Source organism: Nipponia nippon, unplaced genomic scaffold (assembly GCF_047370975.1).
Source record: "Nipponia nippon isolate SJK-2023a ecotype South Korea unplaced genomic scaffold, ASM4737097v1 scaffold_7, whole genome shotgun sequence".
Classification (NCBI taxonomy): domain Eukaryota; kingdom Metazoa; phylum Chordata; class Aves; order Pelecaniformes; family Threskiornithidae; genus Nipponia; species Nipponia nippon.
In genome coordinates this window covers 15,227,222-15,249,240 of record NW_028262391.1, presented here as the reverse complement: position 1 = coordinate 15,249,240, position 22,019 = coordinate 15,227,222, and the positions used below count along the sequence as shown (strand labels likewise).

General features: G+C 55.3%; 1 protein-coding gene across 1 annotated transcript in view; it reads left to right on the top strand.

Annotated features, from left to right (window-relative positions):
• The window catches only part of XXYLT1 (xyloside xylosyltransferase 1), a 39,615-nt gene that overhangs the window by 1,032 nt on the left and 16,564 nt on the right, over positions 1–22,019 (top strand). The window contains exon 2 of the mRNA XM_087738924.1: positions 6,559–6,706. Coding sequence (XP_087595050.1) covers positions 6,559–6,706 — 148 coding nt within the window. The remainder of the gene's footprint in view (positions 1–6,558; positions 6,707–22,019) is intronic.

Sequence of the window (22,019 nt, the reverse complement as noted above, 5' to 3'; positions counted from 1 at the left end):
TCCCGAGGGGTCCGGCGGGACCGTGATCAGCAAAGGCTGTCGCCCCGCTGCTAGCGGCTCTTGAAAAAGGGAACGGAGAGCCTGCAAAGGTTGGAGTGCTTCCACGTGCGAGTGTTCATCCTGCTACCTGCCAGAGAAAGGGTTCTGCCTCCCAAAAACGTGGTCAGTGCAGTCTGTGCAAGATCGGGCTTTCCTTCACGTTAAACACGTGTCTGAAAACTGGAGGAGTGTTAAGTTCAGAGACTCCAGGTAATGTGGCTCCCCCATCCTGAGGTGCTGCTGCAGACTGTCCTCTGCTTCTGCTGTAACTTTTCATTTCTCATCTTACAGGTATTTAATATTAGTTGAACTCTGCTGAGATGTAACTAGAGATGTAACCTTAATGTTGTTCGTACAGATCATTTGTCAGTAAACAATCCCACCTCTCCTTTTTCATAAACAGCCCTTTACTAGTGCCGGCGCTCAGTCAGGTCACGTACCCGCGGTGGGTGTCCTGCACCGTGCCGGCAGTGCTCGGCCGTCTGCAGGGGTGCGCACAGCTGCCTTCAGGAGGATTGCTCCATGCCGCAGCAGGGCGGGCTAGCGCTGCCCCGTGACGGTGCAGTGCAAATGTGGGGTGCGACAGCCTAGCTCAGGGTTGTGGTACCGTGTCCCCTGGCGTGGGGGGACCCCTGGGCCACTGTGGCGTGCAGGTCCCTTGCAGACACCCCGCTCTGTGTGTGGCTGCCTTACTGCTGTCTGCTCTTCTCAGAAACCAAATTTCTCTGTGGGCAGCCTTGCCAGCATTGCTTCTCCAGAGGCACGCGGGCTTGTGAGTTGAATGCTGCACGAGGTGGGGGCACGCAGCGATGTGCCTGTTGCGGGGTGGGCCTCTGTAGGTGCTTGCGGACTCGCAGGAAAGCCTGGCTCATGGCCCCGGTGAGTAGGTCTTGCACCAGAACTGATCTCGTGGGTGTAAGCAAGCAGCGTGGTATGGAGGGCTCAGGTGAGATCCCACTGAGATCTGCTCAGTGGGACAGCCTCTTCCCTTTCTCTGGCAGAGCCTGACGTACCTGCTTTCATTAGGTACCCTGTGGTTGGCAGTACACCTCAGCTCTGTCCCCTTACCTGTTTTTAGGTAGTGTTCCTAGGACAGAGCAGAGGCTGTTGTCTGTTTCTCTAGCGTACAGCCTTGCCCCTAATGCTGTGCCAGTTTCTGGTATGCTAGCAGGTGACAGCACTTCTTTACTCTTGCTGTAGCCTACCCCGTTCCTCCTCTTTCTCAGCAGGAAACATTACCCCAACTTGGACCTTTGGTGCTACTAAAATGTTGAAGGCAGTTGATCCTGATGCTCAGGTAGCTCTAGCAGTAACCCGTCTCCATCCTGAGACCTCTCCTTTCCTGCTTCGCTTGGTGTCCCCAGAACGCTTTCCTGGTTCTTATGCTGTTGTCCTAGACCAGGCCCAGAGGTGAGGCTTGATAAAGTGCTCAGGGCAGCTTGAGCTGCCGAGATGGGGTTGATAAAAACCCTGAACTTTACTTTTTCTTCATGAAGATGTGATTTGGGCTCTGCTTTTGGAGCTGTCCTTGCCCTCCCCTCCCAGCAGAGCTGGGATCAGTTGGGTCCTCTGTTAGAGTGAAGCCCGGGAATCAGACCTGGATCCCAACCCTTGGGGAAGGTCATGGGCCAGCTCTCGTCTCTCCTGAAGCAAATTCAGGAATGTTCAAAGTCTCCTGGAGGCTGAAGCAGCCGACTGCAGCCTGCCAGGGCAGCATGCAGAGGGTGAGAGCCGAGGGGCTTTGGGATGCACCGCGGTGGGGTGTGTGGGAGCGGCTTAGGCACAGGACCCTCCCTGCTGCGCAGGGCAGGGCAGACCTGGGCTGTCCCACTCATGGGGCAGTCGTGACGCGGTGTCACCGGTCCCACAGTGCCTGTACAGATGCGTCGCAGATGTGGAGCTGGGAGTGCAGCGTGCCGATGGCGAGCGGCAGATGGAGCTGGTGCTCCGTGGTGTGGTGCCTGCCTGGCTTTCTGGAGAGCGGCGGGGATGGAGGAAGTTGGCCGGGAAGCGCCCGTGAGCAGTGGTGCCGCAGGAGGACTCACCGCACGCCGGCACCCGGCCAGGGCCCGGCCTTCCTGCCCGTGCCTTGTCCTCAAAGGATGCCCCGGCTTGCGGAGGTTCTGCTGGGCTTTCACCAGGGCTTTTATGCTCGCAGTTGCAGAGAGCTTGTCCTGTCCCGTGGGTTGCAGGGTGATCTCTGCAGTCTCTTCCGCTTCCCAGCGAGCGGGAAGTGCCCGGGAGCGAGCCTGGGCATGTCTCAGCGGCTGATACTGTGCTTACAAAGAGCCCCGACTTGTCCCATTTCCTGCAATTCTGGGCTGCATGCTCTGACTCCTTGTGCTGATTCATATCGCTTATTTATTCCGTTCCCCTCCGAGAATAAAATTAACTGCGTGCTCTGCTCGTTGCTCTTCCTGGTTGCTTGTTTAGATCAGCCCCGCAGAGGATGCTGCCAAACGCTGGCTCCTCTGCGGGTCTGGTGCTGTGCAAAGACGTTCTGGGGTGAATGTAACTGAGCTGCCGTGACCCTGCACTTACAAGAGAGCTGCAAAGATACCTGGCACGAGGGAAAGTTAAAGAGAAACAAAATGGGGGTTGTTTTTTCCTAGTGAATGCATTGAAAGGGTCTTTTCTGGGTGCGGGACGTGTTTATAAAACTGCTTGCGCAGGAAACCCCTAGAACTTACTTTTCTTAATGTCCTAAGCAAATGTGGTCGGATTTAGCTACAGGGATTTACTGAAAGCTGCTACACAAATAAATAACAAAGTACAAAATTAGCAGCAGATCAACAAGCAGTGGGGAGAGGAGAAGACCTCGCAGTCCTGGAGAGGCTGGCCGGCTTGTGGCTGCGGAAGGAAGATTCAGCTGCTCAGGAGTTTGCTTTGCAGAAGTGCCTAACCAAAGGGTGGGCAAAAGACACAAATTTTCCTGTTTTCTTTGGCAGGGGAGGGAAGGCGGATGATGCTGTGTCTGGAGTTTCAGGAGTTGTTTTCCCATGATTTTTGTCCACTGGTGCTTGGCACCCTGCTCATTTCAGAGGTGACTGGAATTGGTTTGACGTTTTTTTCTCCCTGCTCAGCTGTTTCCTATGTGCTGTGCAGACTTCAGGCTGCCTTTGCTGGATGCGGCAGGGCAGTTACAGGTGCTGTATTTCTCCTCCATGCTTCTCCAGTCCAGCCAGACCCCGAAGCTGCCCGTACTGAGCTGGGTTGGGAGCAGAGCATTATGCATCCCAGTGGCACTCGTGCTGGTGGTGCTCAGCTCCATTGTATTGGGTTTGCATGGCAAAGTTTTGGTAGCAGGGGGGCTACAGGGGTGGCTTCTGTTAGAAGCTCCTAGAAGCTTCCCCTGTGTCTGATAGAGCCAATGCCAGCCGGCTCCAAGACAGACCTGCTGCTGGCCAAGGCTGAGCCCATCAGTGACTCTGGTAGCGCCTCTGGGATAACATACTTAAGAAGCAGAAAAAAAACCCTGTGCATCTGCAGCCGGAGAGAGGAGTGAGAATACGTGAGAGGAACAACTCTGCAGACACCAAGGTCCGTGAAGAATGCGCCAGAGCAGAGATTCCCCTGCAGCCCGTGAAGGACCCCACGCCAGAGCAGGTGGATGCCCAAAGGAGGCTGTGACCCCGTGGGAAGCCTGCGCTGGAGCAGGCTCCTGGCAGGACCTGTGGACCCGTGGAGACGGAGGAGCCCATGCTGGAGCAGGTTTGCTGGCAGGACTTGTGACCCCGTGGGGGACCCATGCTGGAGCAGTTTGTGAAGAACTGCAGCCTGTGGGAAGGACTTGTGTTGGAGAAGTTGGTGGAGGACTCTCTCCCATGGGAGGGCCCCACGCTGGAGCAGGGGCAGAGCATGAGGAGTCCTCCCCCTGAGGAGAAAGGATCTGCAGAGACAGCTGTGATGAACTGACCGCAACCCCCATTCCCCCTCCCCCTGCGCTGCTTGGGGGGAGGAGGTAGAGAAATCGGGAGTAAAGTTAAGCCCAGGAAGAAGGGGGGAGGGGGGGGGGGAAGGTGTTTTAAGATTTAGTTTTTATTTTCTCATTACCTTACTCTGATTTGATTGGTAATAAATTAAGCTAATTTCCCTAAGTTGAGTCTGTTTTGCCCATGACGGTAATTGGTGAGTGATCTCTCCCTGCCTTATCTCCACCCACAAGCCTTTCATTATATTTCCTCTCCCCTGTCCAGCTGAGGAGGCGAGTGATAGAGCGGCTTTGGTGGGCACCTGGCATCCCGCCTGGGTCAACCCACCACGTCCGTGCACAGGCGGTCAGTGCCTTTGCACCTGGAGAGTAGCGGTGTTTTGCTGTGTTTGGTCACCCGGGATCGCTGCCATCAGCAGCGCTTGGTGCTGCCGATCTGCTCCCCTCAGCCGTGCCACTCTCCCGCCTGTTCCTGCAGCGCTGCTGGTGCTAACCGTGATGGCGAAGCCAGCCGCGCAGCTTGGCAGGGCTGGGGCGAGATGCTGCCGTAATGTTCCCGGTAACGGAGTTTCCTCCCCTGCAGTGTCTCAGGGAAGGGTTATGTGTGCTGTGCTATCCAAAGCCAGGTGTGGCTGCTGATGAGCTCTCCCAATGCACTTTCCTGGTACATGGTGTTCTCTGTTTTTCCTGCTGTCCTCCTGCAGGCGCTTGGCCCCGAGCCCAGCAGCTGGGACGCCAGCAGCGTGGCCGCCCTGCCGAGGGACATGCTGGCCACAGAGCCTGCGCGAGGGCTCTCATACAGCACCCGGCTGATGGCAAGGGCCAGCATCGAGCCCTTGGCTGAGGGCGGGTGTTTGGGGTGCCGTCCCTGGGAGTGGGGCTGTGAGGACTCCGCTGTGACCATCCTCCAGCGGTACCCCACCGTGGGCTTGGCCACCGTGCCCGGGGTCAGGATGGGCCCTTGCCTTGTTCCGCCTTGTTCGGCATGCTGCGGGTCCCACAAGCAGTTCCCCGCCTCCGGTGAGCTCTGTTCGGACACGGGAGCACTTTGATCTGGGTAACGTTTTCTGCAAGAAAGTGTGGAAGGAAGAAGCTCCTCCAGACCACTCGTTGCCTCTGTCTCTGCCAGCCTCGCTGGGTGTCAGAGCAGCCTCTTGTGCATCCCATAGACAGGATGGTTATTGCACCAGCCCAGGCTCCAGAGCCGCCTTTTCCAGTGAAGCACTTGGTTTAGGTTTAAAAAAAGCAAATGCTCTGTCTTGTATGTTTAAGTGTATAGTGCAGCGCTCCTTGCTCTTAAGCAGGTGAAGTTTTAGTAGGAAAAAGGAGTGAAACCATAGAACTGTTGAATAGTTTAGTTTGGAAGGGACCTACGGAGATCATGGCATTGAGTTCCCAGCTGAAGCCGTAAGGAAGTGTCTCTGTATCCCTCAAACAAGGGGTATAGGCTCCCCTTTCCAAAATTCAAGTACTGCTGCAAAGTCACGTCCTCGCTGGCCTTCAGTTCCTGCGGGGCTCCTCCTGCTTTCCCTGGCCTGAAGAAGGCGGCGCGACCTCGAGTCTCCACACTCGAGTTCCTGCACTCCCCGCTATCTGCATCGGGGTCGTGTCCCTCGTCTCTCTTAATTACCCTGAAAATCCCTCCTGTTATCTTGGGTGATTCAGTGACCTGCGTCCTTCTGTATGCGTAACGAGCATCAGGCTGCATGAAAGTTTCTGTTCATCAGACTTTGACCAAAATTAATTATAAGCTTGTAAAATTTCAGGAGCTGACAAGGTACATTTGCAGTTGCTCCTGTTTCTGCCCTTAACCACGACCTGCGCAGGCGTGCCAGGGCCGGTGCTGGTGCATGGGCTGCAGCAGGGCTGAGGAGTGCAGGGCATTGCTGGCTAAGCACGAGCAAAGCTCTAGCACAAGAGGGTTAAGCTCTGTCTGGAGAAGATGCTTGGCTCTGCTGTGACTGCTGATGTTTGGATTTTCCTCGGCGTGCTGTGGCCCGTCCTCCCTTTCCCCCTCCGGCTCTGGCAGGACGTGCTGCAGAGCTTGCCTCCATGCCGGGCTGAGGTTCAGGAAATCCGGGCTGTGTCCCTGGCCCTGTCGCAGCCTGCCGCTGTAGCAGGGAGCAAGTCTTGGTCCTCAGGGTAAGTGACGTGGTCTGGCTTGCCTCAAAACAGCAGGATGCCGGAGCCTGGAGTGAACAGTCACCTCTTCTGATGCACTCCATATGGGAGACCAGATAACGTGGTTGCATTAGGCAGTGGGAACAGACAGGAAAAAAACACAAAACATAGAACACACTGGATTGTGTGAGTGGATTCAAGTCTCTGCCCATCTCAGGGTTATGAAATGGCTGTAAAAATCCTTCCCTCCTTTCCCTGCCACACTTAGCTGGTTCTTGTGGCAGGGAGCTGTGCAGGGGCTGGGGCAGTTGAGTCCCTCTGTGCAGCTGTAGTGCCAGCCAGCAGCGTCTGTGCTTTAACAACCTCCCCCTCCTCACCTCGTGCCAGTGCAGGCTGAGCAAAGGCTGCCAGCGCTGGGCCAGTCCCCAGAGGCAGCGACTGAGTGGTGTTTCTGGTGTCTCTCCTAGGTAATAGTCCATGATGTGAATGAGCTGACAGAAAAGCTGTTTCCAATCGTTGAAGCCATGCAGAAACACTTCAGCGCTGGATCAGGGACCTACTACAGCGACTCAATCTTCTTCTTGTCGGTTGCAATGCATCGCATCATGCCCAAAGGTAAGTCTCCACTGAGCTGCTGCAGCAGCTGCCTCCGGCAACGCAGGCTCTCTTTTACTTCTGCACCGAGATGTTATCCATTGCTATTTGAAATGCAAAGAAAGTTAACGAACTTTTGCGGTGGGCTTGCGGAGTTCTGCTCCTTCCTGCAGTGATGGACCCTTCGGTCCAAGACTGCCTACGTCCAGGTCTCTGCTGGCAGGAGTGGAGGGAGGTTATCCATGCCGCATGGCAGCTGGCCCTGCCCTCGTGCCCTGAGACAGTAGGAGAGGTGAGACAGGAGCAAGCGTGCTTGCCTGTGTGTGTTTACAGCCCCCTTCCCCGTGGGGTGTCAGCAGAAAGAGGTGCCTCATGTTTGTGGCGCAGCTGCCTGGCTGTGTCCTGGCGAGCATCAGCAGAGAGCGGTTGTCGAGCCTTTCCTCTTGGCTTCGGTGAGCTCTTGGAAAGCTTTGCTGATTAGCAGCCACTGATCACTTAAGTTTCCTTATTGTGCCTTCGCTCTGCTGTTATTGAGTGCGGGAACAACAGTAAGTCTGCAGGAAAACAAGGCAGCTGGCAAAGAGGGCTTGGCTCAGTTGATGCCATGTTTTCCTTCCCTGGCTGCGCATGGGTGCTTCTCCTGGCACTGGGGTGCTCTCTAGCCTTGGACCGGTCGCACCAGGAGGGTTTTGCATCCCTGGGCTCCGAACCCCTTCCCCGGAGCTCCCTCAGCCCTCCCTGTCCCTTCCTGGTGCTGGTCGCTGGGCCTTCCCTGCTGGCTGCCCCGCTGGCCTGATGCACCAGTGGGGGCAGCATCCTCTCCCGGGCCAGCTGCTGGCCACGTGCCCTCCCTGTGCCACAGCAGGGTGCGGGTGGCAGTGGCGGCAGGGAGCCCCGGGGTCCTGCCTGGCCATACACCTGCCCTGGGAGGAGAGGTGACCAGCCTCTCAAAGCTGCTTGTGGATGGCACGCGGTGATGGCGCATTCCCCCATGTGCGTGTTGCTGAAATAGCCGTTCCCATGGCTTGCACCACCGGCACCGGCAGCTTCCTTGGCATCTGGAGCCTCTGCCCAGCCATAGTATTCCCTGCAGACTTCCTGCCATGGGTCTCAGGTGCAGTCTTGCTCTGGCTGGGACATGGGTGGGTGCAACTCCCCTGTGCCCCTGCTGAGTCCTGTCCCAGTTTGGCTCTGCCCAGTAGCTCCTGCCTCTGCACTGGTTCATGAGGCTTCCTCTGGACGGGCACAGCCATCCCATGCTAGCTAGTTAAGCACTGGAGCAGTGGTGTTTAATTTGTGCAGGCAGGCATTAGGGAAGAGCAGGCAGGGAGGTGGCCTGCTTCATCCCCCCCAGGGGCTGTGGGGCAAGGCAGCCCCGAGGATCCCATCCAACCCCCACCGATCATTACTGTGTGGTCTCCGGTGAATGTGCTGTACTTTGCTCTTCATTAGACTTGGGTAATTTTTTTTTTTTGTCTGGTGATGTCTGCATTGCGAGTGCTTTGAAGTACACTGAATACAAATGACAGTATTAATGCTGGCTAATTCACTCCTTGCGATTCACTACCCTGTCTTTACCACGTGCTGAAGATATCCATGCTGCCTGCCAGCAAGAAGCTGCTTGGTCTGAAATGCCTTTTCTCCGTTCATCAACCCACTGTTGTCTCATCTCTTGGAAAGCTTGTTTGCTCTCCCCTAGCCTGATGGGGCTTTCAGTGGTTTGTTCAGGGCACAGGATGTTTAAAGAGGCATTTTTACAGTTTCACGAGCTTAGTCTTTGTTTCAGAAGCTGCTAGTAAAGCTGATTTATATTTCCCTTGCAAGGGAGGTCAGATTTACTGCGCTGGGTGCCTGGTGATTTATGGGGCTGGCGGGGCTTCCCGGCCCCTTCCCTGCTTCCTGACGCGCAGCCGGCACCGGACGGGAGGCAGCAGGGAAGGCTGCGGCTCTGCTGCCCGCTTGCAGGCTTGCGGGTGGCGTGGGAATGGCACTGGGCTCTGCCACTCTCCTGGCTCTGACAAACCAAGCCTCAACTGGTGTGAAGAAGCCACTTTGCTAAGGTGGAGGAGAAAGGACTAAACATTCCTCTTCGGGCAGTATTAGCATTTTTCCTGGTGCATTTCTGTGCCATTTCACCTGCCCTGAACGCTGCATCTTTTTGTGCACCTCTGCAGGCACATCTGGCTCCACAGTGTTAGCACCAGTTTTTTGTGGAAGCCAGATTTAATTGGAAGCTTAAGCATCTTCCAGCAGAAATGAAGGCCATGATCTGAATATTAAACTCCCTTGTGTGTTTGTTTGCATTTGTATTAATCGGTCTATATGTTTTTTTCAAAAGCTAGTGACCTTTGCATTAAAGTTGCCTGGCTTTAGTTGCCCAAATTTATCATTTTTTGAAGGGAGGCATTTTCATAGTGTCATGACTTAGTGATTTGTTTGGAGCCTTGAGATTTTGACAGGGCACTGACTTTGCAGACTGATGACACTCACAACTGAACACCAGAGTTACTTTTTTTTTAAAAGAAGACTTTTGTGGAACATGTGCTGGCTGCGTGCATACTGTACTGAGAATAAATGGGTTTTGCCACTCAACTGCTCTGTTTTTCACTGCTGCTTGGGATCCTTGCCCAAAAAACTTCAGCTCTAAAACCTGCAGCTGCCAAACTATAATATAACAGCTTCTTAGCTGGTGTAAATCATGGAACTCTCTTGCCTTAAATGTCTTACATCAGTGAAGTTGATCTGATTTAAACCAGCTGGGGACTCGGTATGCAGCATGCAGAAGTGCAGACTGCATAACTCTTGTCTGTGCTTGAGGCTCATAAATCCTGTTTTAATGCAGTGTGGCCAGGCCCAAGGAGCTGGAGGAGGGCTTGATGCATCGCAATGGTCTTGCGAGGGAGAAGTGATGGGAAAGTTACACAGGGAGAGGACGAGCAGGGTTCAGGCTTAGGAGGAGCTGCCAGGATGAGGATGATGCCAGCATGAAATGATCCTGGGACTTGCAGAGGAGTGCTTGGAGGGGAGGGGAGGACAAGGACTTGGGCCTTTTTACTTTCCTTTTCAGTATGCCTATCCAGAGGTGGCCTCTCACTTCCCGACTGGCTTCGATCCCTCTGATGACTTGTCATTTTAGTCGTGGAACTTCAGAGGACCCGGCAAGCTTTTTATTAGCCTCCTTACAGATACACAAAGGAACAACGTCTGGGCAGGACTGCCTGGCAGGCAAGATCACAGGACAGACTGCTGATGCCGCGGTGAGAGGAGGAGGAGATGGGCTGGCAGAGGGGCAGCCAGGGGAAGCTGTGGGCTCCCCAGGGAATTCTTGGTCCCTGTCCTTGGCACAGTAAGGTGGTTTTCAGGGAGAATTACTTTAGCAACTGGGTGTCCTCAGCAGCTGGTGGGCTAAGGGACAGATGTCAGCATCCAGCAGCTTGGGCAGAGCTTTGAAAACTGCTGTTTGGTGCTTGACTCCTTTGATTTTGCTGACCATGCTGCAGCAGGATGACCCTGTGGGAGAAGAGAAGGAGCAGAGGGAAAATGGGACAGGCTGGAGAAGCAGCTTTGTGGTTTATCTCTGCCAACTTGGACAGAAGAGTGGAGTCGGTTAGCTCAGGGGAGTCTCTGAAACCTGGCTGGAGGTACCGTGTCTTGCGTGGAGTGAGGGTATTTAGCAGAACTCGATTGAAGATAATATTTGACAAATTGGAAGCAGCAAAGTTTCCTGGCCAGTAAGAACATCTGGCAGTCTTCCTGGGGGATAGCATCATCTCTGAATGTGGTCTCCTCCTCCCTGCCTGGCAGCGTGTGGGGGAGCTCTTGACGTTTCTCTCCCACCGACCAACCCAGCATGAAGGGAGAAGCCCCGACAAAGGGTGGGAGATGAGCACAGGGTGCAAAGGGCCCCCAGGCTCTGCCGTGCGCAAGGTTAGCCCTCGTGCAGCATGCTGCGTCTTCAGGCACTGGTGAAGCACTAACTCGTTCATCCTGGTACCGCTTTGGGTGGGCAGGGAGAGGAATGCGGCTCTGCTTCTCTGAAGCTGGCGGGGTGCAGCTGAGCAGAGCCATGGTGGGATGTCTGCCTGGAGAGGGAGTGCCGGCGAGGATGGGACCCCTGCTCGTGCTAACGTGGCTCTCTGTCTTCTCTGTGTCTTCACACGGGCGGTGGAGGGAAGAGTGCAGAGCAGGATGGTGTGTGACTGCAATGTATAATTCCACTAACGGGATCTCTTACAAGCATATGTATAAAATTAGGCTCGGAGATCTCCAGGAAAGCACCTCAGCAGGATAGTTCCTCCTTGTGCCTGGCTTCTCTTCTGCTTTGATGCCTGCTGCATCCCAGAAATGATCCATGTACCTGCAGAAGGCTCTGCAAGCAGGCAGCGAGAGCCATCGGCTAACTGCCAGGGAGAGAGGCAAATGTTGTTCAGCTCACCCTCTGCCTGTTTTAAATACTTGGAAAGCATGGGACCGAGAAGGGGAAGAGAGCCAATTCCCTGTCTGGTTTATTCTGGTGTCAGGAATTGGGGTAAAAAAATGGATGTGTTGGAAAATATTTGGGAGAAAACACTTGGTGAGGAAATACTTGACATAATTATCACTAGTGAAATTGGTGCGGTGATACATGACTAAATTATTAAGACCACTGGTTACAGTGCTTATGAGAGGCGACGGATAAGAGAAGTAGGAGCTGGGCCGTACTCTACCATGAAGACACAGCTGGGGACTTGTAAATTGAAAACTCAGGAGCTTGGTCTGCAGGTACGTTTCATAAGATTATTCATCAGAGGCTCGTAAGGGAACTAGGCAGCAGTGGGAGAAGTGGATGAGTTTCTGTGTGACTAAACAAAGATGAGGAGCTATGAGGAAGGAGAACAGAGTGGGACTGATCATTATGTATTGCCAAAATTTGTGATATATCAACATGGTCTGTTGGGAAAAACCTGGAAGAGGTTCAGAGAAGTGCAATGGCTTCTGTACGGGATGAACCTGGCTGACTGGGACGCTCCGGTCTGGGAGAGGGCTGGCCAAGGGGGTTACGGTGCGGTCCATGAAGCCACGAGCCATGCAAGGCAGTACAAGAACTAGGGGGCATCAAAGTTGGTGAGAGGCAAGTTTAAAACAGAGAGTACAGTGGTTATTCGCACAGGTGCAGTGATCCATGGAATTTCTTGCTGTGGGATGCTGTAGCTGTTGAGCTGTCTCTTGGAAGAGGAAATCATTGCAAGCTGCTGTCTGATAGACACCGCCTCTGCTTTGGGATCTCCCCGAGCTGCAAGCTGTGCAGGAGCGCGGCAGGGGGACACGGCTGTGTGTGGTGGTGGGAGGCACGGCCGGCTGTTGCAGGTGAATAAGCAGCACCGTGTCCAGGGAAGTGGCTGCCGACAGGGAGCTGTGCCATCGGCTTCATAACGGGTGTCCGGACTTAATGGCTGTGACACACCGGGATCCAACGGGAGGTCCGGTGGTCTTCCTGGCCTCAGGCTCTGAATGGAGTATTTTATCCAGCTCATTATCAACGGCTGTAATGATTATTAAGCATAGACCAGATTATAATGATGTTTGTCCAAGCTGCCTGTTAATGACCAAGTCCCAGGCCGCTTGGGGTTTGGTGCTGCTTGCAGCAGGCTCCAGCTGCTGGCTCCGGTTTGGTCTCCCACGAAACTGATATCAGTGTTTGTCTGCTCTGGGAGTCCCGGCCCGCAGACAGTGGCCTCTGTGAGCATCAGCTTACGCCTTTCCCACCGAGCGGAGCTGGAGGGAGGGCAAAGGCCAGGGAGGAGACGTGTTGGAGCGAGCACTGAAGCTGCTGTGCCTTCTCAGGGCACCTTGCCTGCACCGAGGCCAGGCACACGGAGCGCTCCTGCTGCTGGCTGTGGAGGTGGAGCCTGGGAGCCGGGGGGAAAGCATTAAGCAGAGGTATCAGGAAAATAATCTGTTTGCTGGAACAGCGCTTTGATAAGTAGCTGTCTTCTGCTGGTGCGCTTCTGTAAAAGCAGGCAGACAGCATCCTGAAAATGTGATCTATTGCATTTGGGAAAAGAGGAATTTGTAGGTGTGCGTGCATGAGGGTTTGCCATTGCAGATGTAAGGTTCGAATCCATAATGCGGGACTGCCTGGGTCGGGCTCTGTGTGCCCACGGGGTGCCAGGTGACTGCACGCGATGTTTCCCCTCGACAGCACCTGTGTGCAGTGAGTTACGGTGCATTAATCCTGTGTCACACTGTGAACAAAGAAGTGTGCATCAGTGGTCTGTAAGGTGGAGCCTGGCAGTGGAGATGGGGGAGCACCACGTCCTCTTCTTCCTCCTGTCAGCTGCAGAGCAATTCTGGGTGCACGGTGCAGCTACCCACAAAATTCAGTGACTTACATTGTAATAAATAAGTATTTTGAGAGTGCGTCACTACTGATTCTTTCCTGCTGGCCGAGTGTTGCTGTTGTTGTTGAGTCCCACCGCATCGGGGGTACGCAGAGATGCAGTGGGTTGGGAGAGTGCTAGGAGGAGAGCGCCTGTGGCCCAGATGCTCCTGGCCTGATCGTGTGTTATCGAAGTGGAAACGTGAAGAGGCACAGAAAATTGGGGTCTATGGTGGAGTCATGGGAGATGGCCCCAGAGCCACATGCTCCCAAGCCGCAGTTCCCACGGGATGCTGCAGTAGCTGAAGGATTTATTTTCTGGCAAAAATGTTTCCATCTTTACGGGGATGGAGGGAGTCTTAATAGTTTCTGGTGTGCTCTCATAACCTCCCTCCCTGCTTCACATTGCAGCCATGTGAAAAACAGCCAGATTCCTTCCCCAGCCTGTCTCTGGGCTGCGCTCGCTCATGTCAGATCCTGTGAGGAGAAGAGGCTGGAGTGATGGATTTGTGAGCTACAGGGAGAGCGGTGCCAGCCATTGTTCCTTGCTGGGGTGAGCCTCTTGTGCTGTGGGAGTTGTTTTCATGGTGGTTTTTGGGAGCAGGCAACAACAGACCTCTAAATAAGCCCACCCCAGGTAAACGCTGGAGGCTGTGGCCTTGTAGGGGGGTCCTCACCTGCCGAAACGAGACGCTAACCCCGTCCAGCTGCCTGCAGGACGTGCCTCTCCTGGCAGGAGAGCCCCTTGGCCCCAGCCCTGCTGCGGAGGCGCCGTTGGGCAGGGCTGCTGCCATGAGGGGGGTGCAGATGCTGCTCGGCAGGTGCCTGGCAGCCCCCCGGGAGCTGCGGCATGGCGGAGGCCCCTTCCCCGCGGCGCTGCTGCCACTGGGGGCTGGCGCGACCCGCAGCTCCCAGGGATGGTGTCGCTTCTCATCGCTTCCGCTGGCCGCTCCTCACTGCAGTGCCACCATCGATTAGTTTTGGATGTCCTAGATCTGTCAGGGCAGGGCAGGTGTGTGCGGCTGTTCCCCGCTCCCCACAGAGCGGTGGGGTCTTGGTGGCCGGTGCTGCGGGTCCTGCCCTCCTCCCTCCCCAGCCAGTCATGCTCCCACATCCCCAAAGGGTGGAAGCTGCTTGGGGTCACCCAGCATTGATGCCGGGGCTGCTCTCCCCCATGACGTTGCTCCCTGCTCTGCTGTAGCTCGTTAGAGCTTAGCAAGAAGAAACAAGGACAAAGTCTGCCTGCAGCCCCGCAGCCCCTTCCCCCACCATGTGCAGTTAATCAGAACGTAAGATCATCTACCTTAATGCATTTATTTTCCTGTATCTCTTTTTGGTTTCCCTTTCCATCTCACCCGCTCATTACTTCACAGCTTTCCATCTGCACTGCTTTGTAATTTATGGCAACCTGGAATTAAACCTTACTTTGTCTGATTATAAGGTTTCCTGCTGCTCTTCCTCCAGCTCCAAAAAGTGTCTTCACACTCCTCCCCCAGCAGCACCATCTATTAAATACATAGCAAGCAGCACTTACAGCTCCATCCTGAAAGCTGTCATGTGCTCAGCATTGTCTCTGCCTTGGAGTCCGGTTAAGAGCCAAGGTACTGAGCACCATTAAATACAAGTCCCTCAGACCTTGATGGATTACAAGGAGACACTTGGATGCACAGAAAAAATTAATATCCTGGAACAAAATGCATCCATCTCCTGCTGAGTCTTCCCCATCCCTCTGGAGATGGCCGTGGGGTGTGGAGCAAGGCGAGCAGAGCAATGCTGCCGTCAGCACCCGGGGCTGTCGCTGCTGCACCAGACCCCAGAGCTCACCCAGGTGCCTGCCCTGCGTGGGTGGTAGCGATGATTTGTCATCTGTCTCAGGCAGGCAGCCTAATTTTTTAATTAGCTGATAGGTTGGAATTGCTGTGCAGAAGCTGCTGCTCTGCTCCACTGGGTGCTTAATAGGGGCTGCAGAAACCTGTGGCGTGGCGTGGTTAGTGGCTGGGGCACTTGGGCACGTCCCCCCTTGCCTCCTGCCCTCCCCTGGCCCCTGTTTGCAGGGAGGGGAGGCTGCTTGATGGGGAGGGGGGCTGCTAGGCTGCCCCAGGGAGCAGAGGGGACCCTTGGCTGCACGGCAGAAGTGAGGACCTGCATTTAAGCAGGCAGCTGGAAGGTAAGTTGTCTGCACCTTGGCAAGCCCTGCCAGTGCAGGGCTTTGTAGGATCGTCTTCTCTTGGGAGGGTGGACTCCAGAGCAGCACCAGGTCCTGGGGAGGACTGCAGCCCCCCGCAGTCACTGATAGGCTGGCAGTGAGCTCTGCGGAGCGTGTTGTGCTTGCACACGCGTGCGTGCCCCTGTCTTGGCTGCCTTCCTCTGGGCGAGGCTCTCCGGTGTTGTTGGGGTCAGCTGTGAGGGCAATGGTGATTAATCCTGGAAGCAGAAGGGGAGACTTTATCTGTGGAGAAAATAAGGCCTGGCAGAGGGAGCACACAGTCGGAGAGGAAGCTGCTCACAGCCCTGCTGACAGCAGGAGGGAGAGTGGCCGGGGACAGCCGGCAGTGCGGGGAGGGCAAGCCAAACACAGGGAGCCTCTAACGAAGGGCAGGATGGAGAACCCAGTGTGTTTCTGTAAATAAACCATGCATATCCACACTGGGCTTGTCGTGACACTGGCGTTACCACCCGGCACCTCAGCTGCACTTGTGCTCCGCTCCCCACTGCAGCTCAGGCTTTTGGGGACGGCCGGCTGCTTCTGCTGGGCAGCACCGTCCGGGTTGCACAGGGACCCTCTGGAGCCTCTCACCCGCCCTGCGCCCACGCCTGGCCTTGGTGCTGGCCACGGGAGTGGTGTTTTTCTTGGCCACACATCCTTCTGAGCCAGCGAGGGCGGAGGATCCTGGTTTCACAGCCAGCGCGGGCAGCTTTGCAGAGTCACGCGTTGCTGCCGGCAGGCACGCTGCCTGCTGGAGCAGGGGCTGCTGCCATCCTGCTCCAGGAGGTTTATTGCTCGGGGATGTGATCCGAAAGTTGCTGCTCGTCCTTCTCAGCTCCTGGTTTCCTTGGGCTGTCCCCGTGTCGTGATGGGGAGAGGTGAAAAAAAAATCATCAGTAGTCAGAGCCAAACTTAAAGCAATGGCGAGAGGTGGAAGGGAAGCTGTCCAGGTGTGTCCAGCATTTGCAGACTAGCAGACCTGAGCCCTCCAGCCCCGCTGACCCCAACTTGGAGAGCCTGGGCTGCCTGGCCCTCTTCCTTCTGATGGTTCAAATCAAGTGGCAGAATGCACAGTCACCCCCTGGCCCTTCCCAAGACCCCCAGCTGCAGCCCCGCAACACCCAGAGCTGCAGCCAGCAGGGGACACTCCCGTCCCTTTGCTGCGCAGTGTCACCCGTGCTGGCTGCAGCCACTGTTGTCCCTGCGGAGGGTCTCTGAGCCGCTCAGCATCTGGCAGCTGTCTGTACCTGCCCATTGCCCTGCCCTGGCGAGGCCATTGCCTCCCGCGCAGTCTCCAGAAGGATGCATGGGGCTCCTGCCTCCTTGCGTTGCAGGACTCGCTGCTGCTGGCTCCGTGGGGAAAGGCGAAGTGGCATGCCTGGGTCGCGCAATACGTGAGGCACGGTTAGCAGTCCCAGCGGTGTCCTGATTGATCTCACTTCGTCTGCTCTGCATGGGCGCAACGTGCCAGCCACTGGCCCCAGAAGTCGCTGCTGGGATGCAGAGGAGGCACAGGGAGATCGGGATGCTCCCATCTGATACATGTTGGAGGAGTCTCTCCTCGTTGGCATGGTGCACCAGGGCACTTAGGTCCTTAAAACCAGGTTTGCTGAGACAGGCAGAGACCCTGGTGCAGAGTATGGCAGGAGCAGAGCCAAATTGCCACCAGCGTTGGTGACAGGCGTCTGCCTCGGGAGTGTGTCTGAGGTTTGGGCACAGTGCAGCCTGGCAGGGCGGTGGCCTGTCCCCTCCTGCCATCCCACCGCTCCCTGCAGTGGCTCCACAGCCAGACCAGCTGCAGGCAGGATTTTGTGCTCTGAGAAGGGAGCTGAGCTCGTGCCGACCTGAGCCTGTTGATGGGCTGGAGAGCTCCACCACCTCCAGGAGGTTTCAATTCTTGCTTCTTCTACTCTAAAGCTGTTAAACCACAGCTCAATAAACCACAACTCAATTAACAGTGATTAAGACCATGCTATTTGCTGGACAGCTTCTGCCCTTTGCATTGTGATGGCAGCTCTCCGTTTCACTATTTGTTCCTGGACACAAGTTGTTCATATTTTCCCTCCTTTCCCCTCTCCACAGCATGACGGTGACTGCCGGTGGTGGCATCCCTCTGCCCCAGATCTGGTGTGATTTGTACAGAAGAACAGGGTTTAGAGCTGAGGCCAGCACTTTACGCCCCAGCCCTGTGCCTGCCGTCTGGGCTCAGCTTTGCCAGGGTAGCAACCCTTGTACAGAGAAAGTTGTTGGGATGAGTGTAAATGAGTTTGCCTGCAGAATAGCCCGTGCTGCCTCCAGAGGCCAGGCTGCGGGGCTGCAGGGTCTTGCTTTTCTGCCTTGTCTAACTATTAGAGCCCAATGCACGGTGGGTGAATCACCCTGGGCTCCCCACACCAGTACCCAGGGGTGCCTGGTAACCAGGAGGTTTGTAGCTCACGTAGGAGCCTCTCAAATCGCATGTCATACTCCAGAGACTAGTTTTGGCCATCACTAGGTGACCTATGGGTGCCCCAACTGTGCATGGAGGGTGTCAGCATCGTCTGCGCCACAGGGAGTGCATGCTGCTGCTGCTGCCTGCTTCTGCCCTGGCTGCCTGCAGTGCTGGGGAGGCAGCGACTCGCTGGTGGCAAAGGCACTGGAGCAGGAAAAGACAAATAGCTGAGAAGGGGATCTCCTTTGCTCCCATCAGGTTTCTAGCCGGCAGCTGGTGTTCCCAGAGCAGCCAAGGGAACACAGGCTTACGTGCTTGGCAGCTTCCCCCAGGCTCCGTGCAGGCACCTGCCTTTGCATCTCCTCTTCTCCTGACCCTCCGTCCATCATCCATCCACTTTCCTGTAGTTTTAAATCCACTATTTAAATCTCTTGCAGGCCATCCCCTCCTCAGGCTGGGGGAAAGTAGTCCTAGCCTACAGGCAGGCTCAAGGCTGCCCATCCATAGGCTGCTCCAAACAGTGGCTGTGGGTCAAGAAGGGCTGGAGGGATAATAGCTGCTGCAGGGTTGCTTGCTGTGCAGCATCCCCAGAGCCCTGGCTGGGTCAGCCAAAGCAGTGCTTCTCCTCCCCCTGCCCCTCCACTGCTACTCATGCTCCTGCCTGACTCTTCTGAGAAGAGCGATTTGCTCCCAAGGCTCGCACCACGTGTCGGTGGGGTGGTCCGGCTCGCTGCATGCCCGCCTGCTCCCGTCCCGCTCTGTCCCCGCTGTGCCACGGGGCAGGCTGTGGGGTTGGTGCCTCCTGGGAAGGGCCGTCAGACTTGCTGCAGAAGCTGCTCCCTGCCAGAGGGGCTCCTGGGTACTGCTCAGAGCACCCAGACAACTCACCGAGCCCCTTGGCAAGCACCCAGGGTGCCTGCCCGCGTGCTGGTGTGGCTCTGCTACATCCTGGCAGAGGATGCTGGGCAGCAGGGCACAGGGAAGTGACTGCCACCTGTCCGTGCCCCCTTGCTGGGCTGAGGTTCTCGGGGAAATCGGGAGCGCCCACACGAGAGGGGATCTGCCCTGGCATCTCTCTGGAGTTCTGCTCTGGGATAACCTTGATTCTCCCTCTCTTCGGCAGCTGAGCCCCAGTGCAAGGTGGCTTGGGCCCTGGTGCTGGCTTTCTCTCCTGGTTTACAGCACTGCAGACCCTGCTGCGGGATCGCACATTCCTTAAGCTGGTCTTTCTCCTCTGGACGCGGCTAGAGGGAGGGTTTGAGCTGAGCCCGGACAGCAGCCCTGCTGCAGCTGCTGGTACAAGCCTGCAGTAAAACATTACGAGCGTTAAACAGGGCCAGCCTGTGCCATAAAGCTGTCACTGCTAATGGAGATCATCTCCGCTTTGGGTGGTGTAACTCCCCGTTATGCACCGTGGCTGGAAGAGCCAGAGTTGAACGGAGCAGAGGGTGATATACAGTATGGCCAAGTTAGAAAACTTGGTTGCTGAGCAAAACGCTCTCAGCCTTTTCCCACATTTCCAGCTGGACCCCTCCAAGCAGTTTGTGCCTAAGAGAGCACGCGATTCCTCCACCCTCACATGGCAGCCAGGACAAAGTGCTTGGTAAAAGGGGAAAAGAGCATGATACATCATAAATATTAGTGCCTGGCCCCTTGCCAGTCGCAGGCAGAGAAATCATCTTGGCCATTAATCTATCTGTGCAAGCTGCATCTGGCAAAGCGGCACTTAATGTCACCCATGCTCATATTTGTCTCAGTGTTGCAGTTCATGCTTCCTTTAAAAAAAAAAAGGAAAAGTACTTTGTGCTCTCTGAGTCTAATTTGTTAGTGAGTTTTTCCTGGGGGGCTCTGCCAGCACAGTGTGGGACCAGTGCGGGGTGCTGGTGCTGGGGCGGGCAGGGCTGGGACTGGAGCTTCCCCCAAGCTCAGATGTCATTCTCCGCTGTGATTAATTGCAGTTAGCGCTCATCTGTAATTGTAGAGAACAATTGGATGACGTGCCTCGCGGTTGATTTAATTGAAACCTGATGAGGCATCGGAAGGCTGCTGTGCACTGGGGTGAGCTGTGCTGGGATCCTCCTGGGAACCCCGGCCCCTTTCCCTGTCCTCAGCAGTGCCTTGGAGGGCTCAGGCTCCCACCCCGTTTTGCTTGGGCTGAGCTTGTGCGAGAGGTCCGGGTCTCCTCACCATGGAGGTTTGTCACTAGTCTGGATATTCTCAAGTGCAGTAGCGTTAAGGATTTGGGGTTTTGCCCTGCTGTGGTATGGACCACTGGGGAGGTTTGGGGTATGGGGGATACACGTCTCCTTCCCTGTTGCAGAAGTCCTCCGCTCTGCCTATTCATCTGCTTGAGTTGCGCTAGAGATTTCTAAGGCGGTTAGGAAGGCTGAGGGAAATTGCTTTCAGGTCAAGACCTGCTTTAGCCTGTAGTGAATTACTATGCCTGGGTTTTAAATCTTTGCAAACAGAGGATTATGGTGGTAGTAAATACTAGGTAGGCCTGGGGATTGCCGTGCTGCCAGCTGAAGGGAGGGTGGCATTTCCCTTTAGCAGATAGAGAGTGATGGATGTTAAAAAAATAAATTGAGATACAGCCTGGGTTGTAGCTTAGATACTATTTCTCCTTGATTTATATTTCTGCTTGGATGCTTCACAGAGTAAGCAGTATATTTCTTGCTTAACCTCACGAGACTTTTTCCTTCTCAAATGAGGACAGCGTGGTAGATACAATCAATTGCCAAGAGCCTCGGATTAGTGCAGGATCTGCAAAAAATCAGAGCTGCTGTACAGCCCAGCATCTGCTTGAAAAACAAGCACCACGCGACGAATGCATTTGAAATGGCAAAGCTGCATTCTTGTGCCAGAGGATAGCTGCCCGTGCCTGGCTGCTCTCAGCTTCCCCGGGTCTCTAAGTCCCAACGGTGGCTTTGGGGGCTGAAAACAGAGCGATTGCCTCCCTCTCTCAGCAGAGTGGGGGTAGCCAGCAGCTTGTCCCGGGCACGGCGGGGCGAGGAGGTGAGGAACTGCGGTGGTGTGAAGGCCAGAGCATGGGCAGCGCCACAGAAACGCCAGCCTGATGGGAAGCCCTGCCTGTAGCACAGAGGGTACGGGCAGCAGAGGGTGAGGGCAGGCTGGGCAGGAGGAAGGATGAGGGCCTCATTTGCTAATTGCTGTGAAAGCAGTGGTGACATGCACATCTAGCCCGCAGAAAGCTGTAACAGCACCTGTGCATGACAAGTGGGGGCTGAAACAGGTTGACACAGTCTTTTTAATCCAATTAGTGCCGAGTGCTAAGCAACCCGGCCAGTTTGCTCTGGGCTTTTATAACACATATAAATAGCATTGGCATTACATAAGGCCACGGGGGAAGGCTCGACGCCACTCACAGTCCCCACACAGGGCTGAGCTTGGCTGGCCAGAAGATGACCATGGCTTTGCCCAGGGCTGGGGGAACCCATGGGACGGTCCGATATCTCGTAGCGTTTGCATTTGCTGCATTCCACTTGGCCTGCTGCAATCCGTACAACATCCCCAGATCCGCCCGGGACAAGCAGCCTTGACGAGGTGTGTCTCCTGCACCCTCTCCCAAGCAACTTCTCCATCAGTCAGCCTCGTGTGCTGCAGGGGAGACTATGACAAATGCAGGCAGGGGCCTGACCCTGTTAATGAGCTCAGGCCTGGCCTTCGTAATGATGTCCTCCAGCCTCTCCTCGCTCTCGACTTTCCCACTGCAAGTGGAAGATGCTTCCATGTCTGCACAACCGTCCTTGTCTCTGACAGAGTACCACCGGCCATAATAAAGTTTCCCAGGCTGCCGCAGGCCCCCAGCAGTTCTGTGCAGGCAGGGGTCTGTAATCTCTGTGCTCGGGGAAGCCCGTGTCAGGCCGCTGGCAGCTAATGAGCTTGTGGAGGTGTTACTGAGGGTGTCGTGTGGCTGACTGCATTATTGATGTTGTCCATGATGGGAACTGCTCTGATGCTTCGAGGCAGCGATGTGAGGGTTGGAGCTGGGAAATGCTTGTGGAGTTGGTAGCTTTTCCCAGAAGTACATAAGGTGAGCATGGAGTTTTGTGTGGCTGCTCCTGCAGAAGCATTTCCAGAAGGGGGGAGGCTGGGTTGGAGCTACCTCTTGCTTTTGTCAGCCATATGGAAAACAAGTCTTCTGGAAGGAAGGAGGGAATAGATAGAAGCAGGAGGTCACAAGAAATGGTTTCCAAAGTAAATCATGCCTAAAATGCACAGTGGTAAATGCTGTTGTGATGGTTGAAGGTTGGTGGCTTTATGCAGAGGTTGCAGCTGGATTGCGTTTGCCCTGAAATGGCTGAGTCTTGCACCAAAT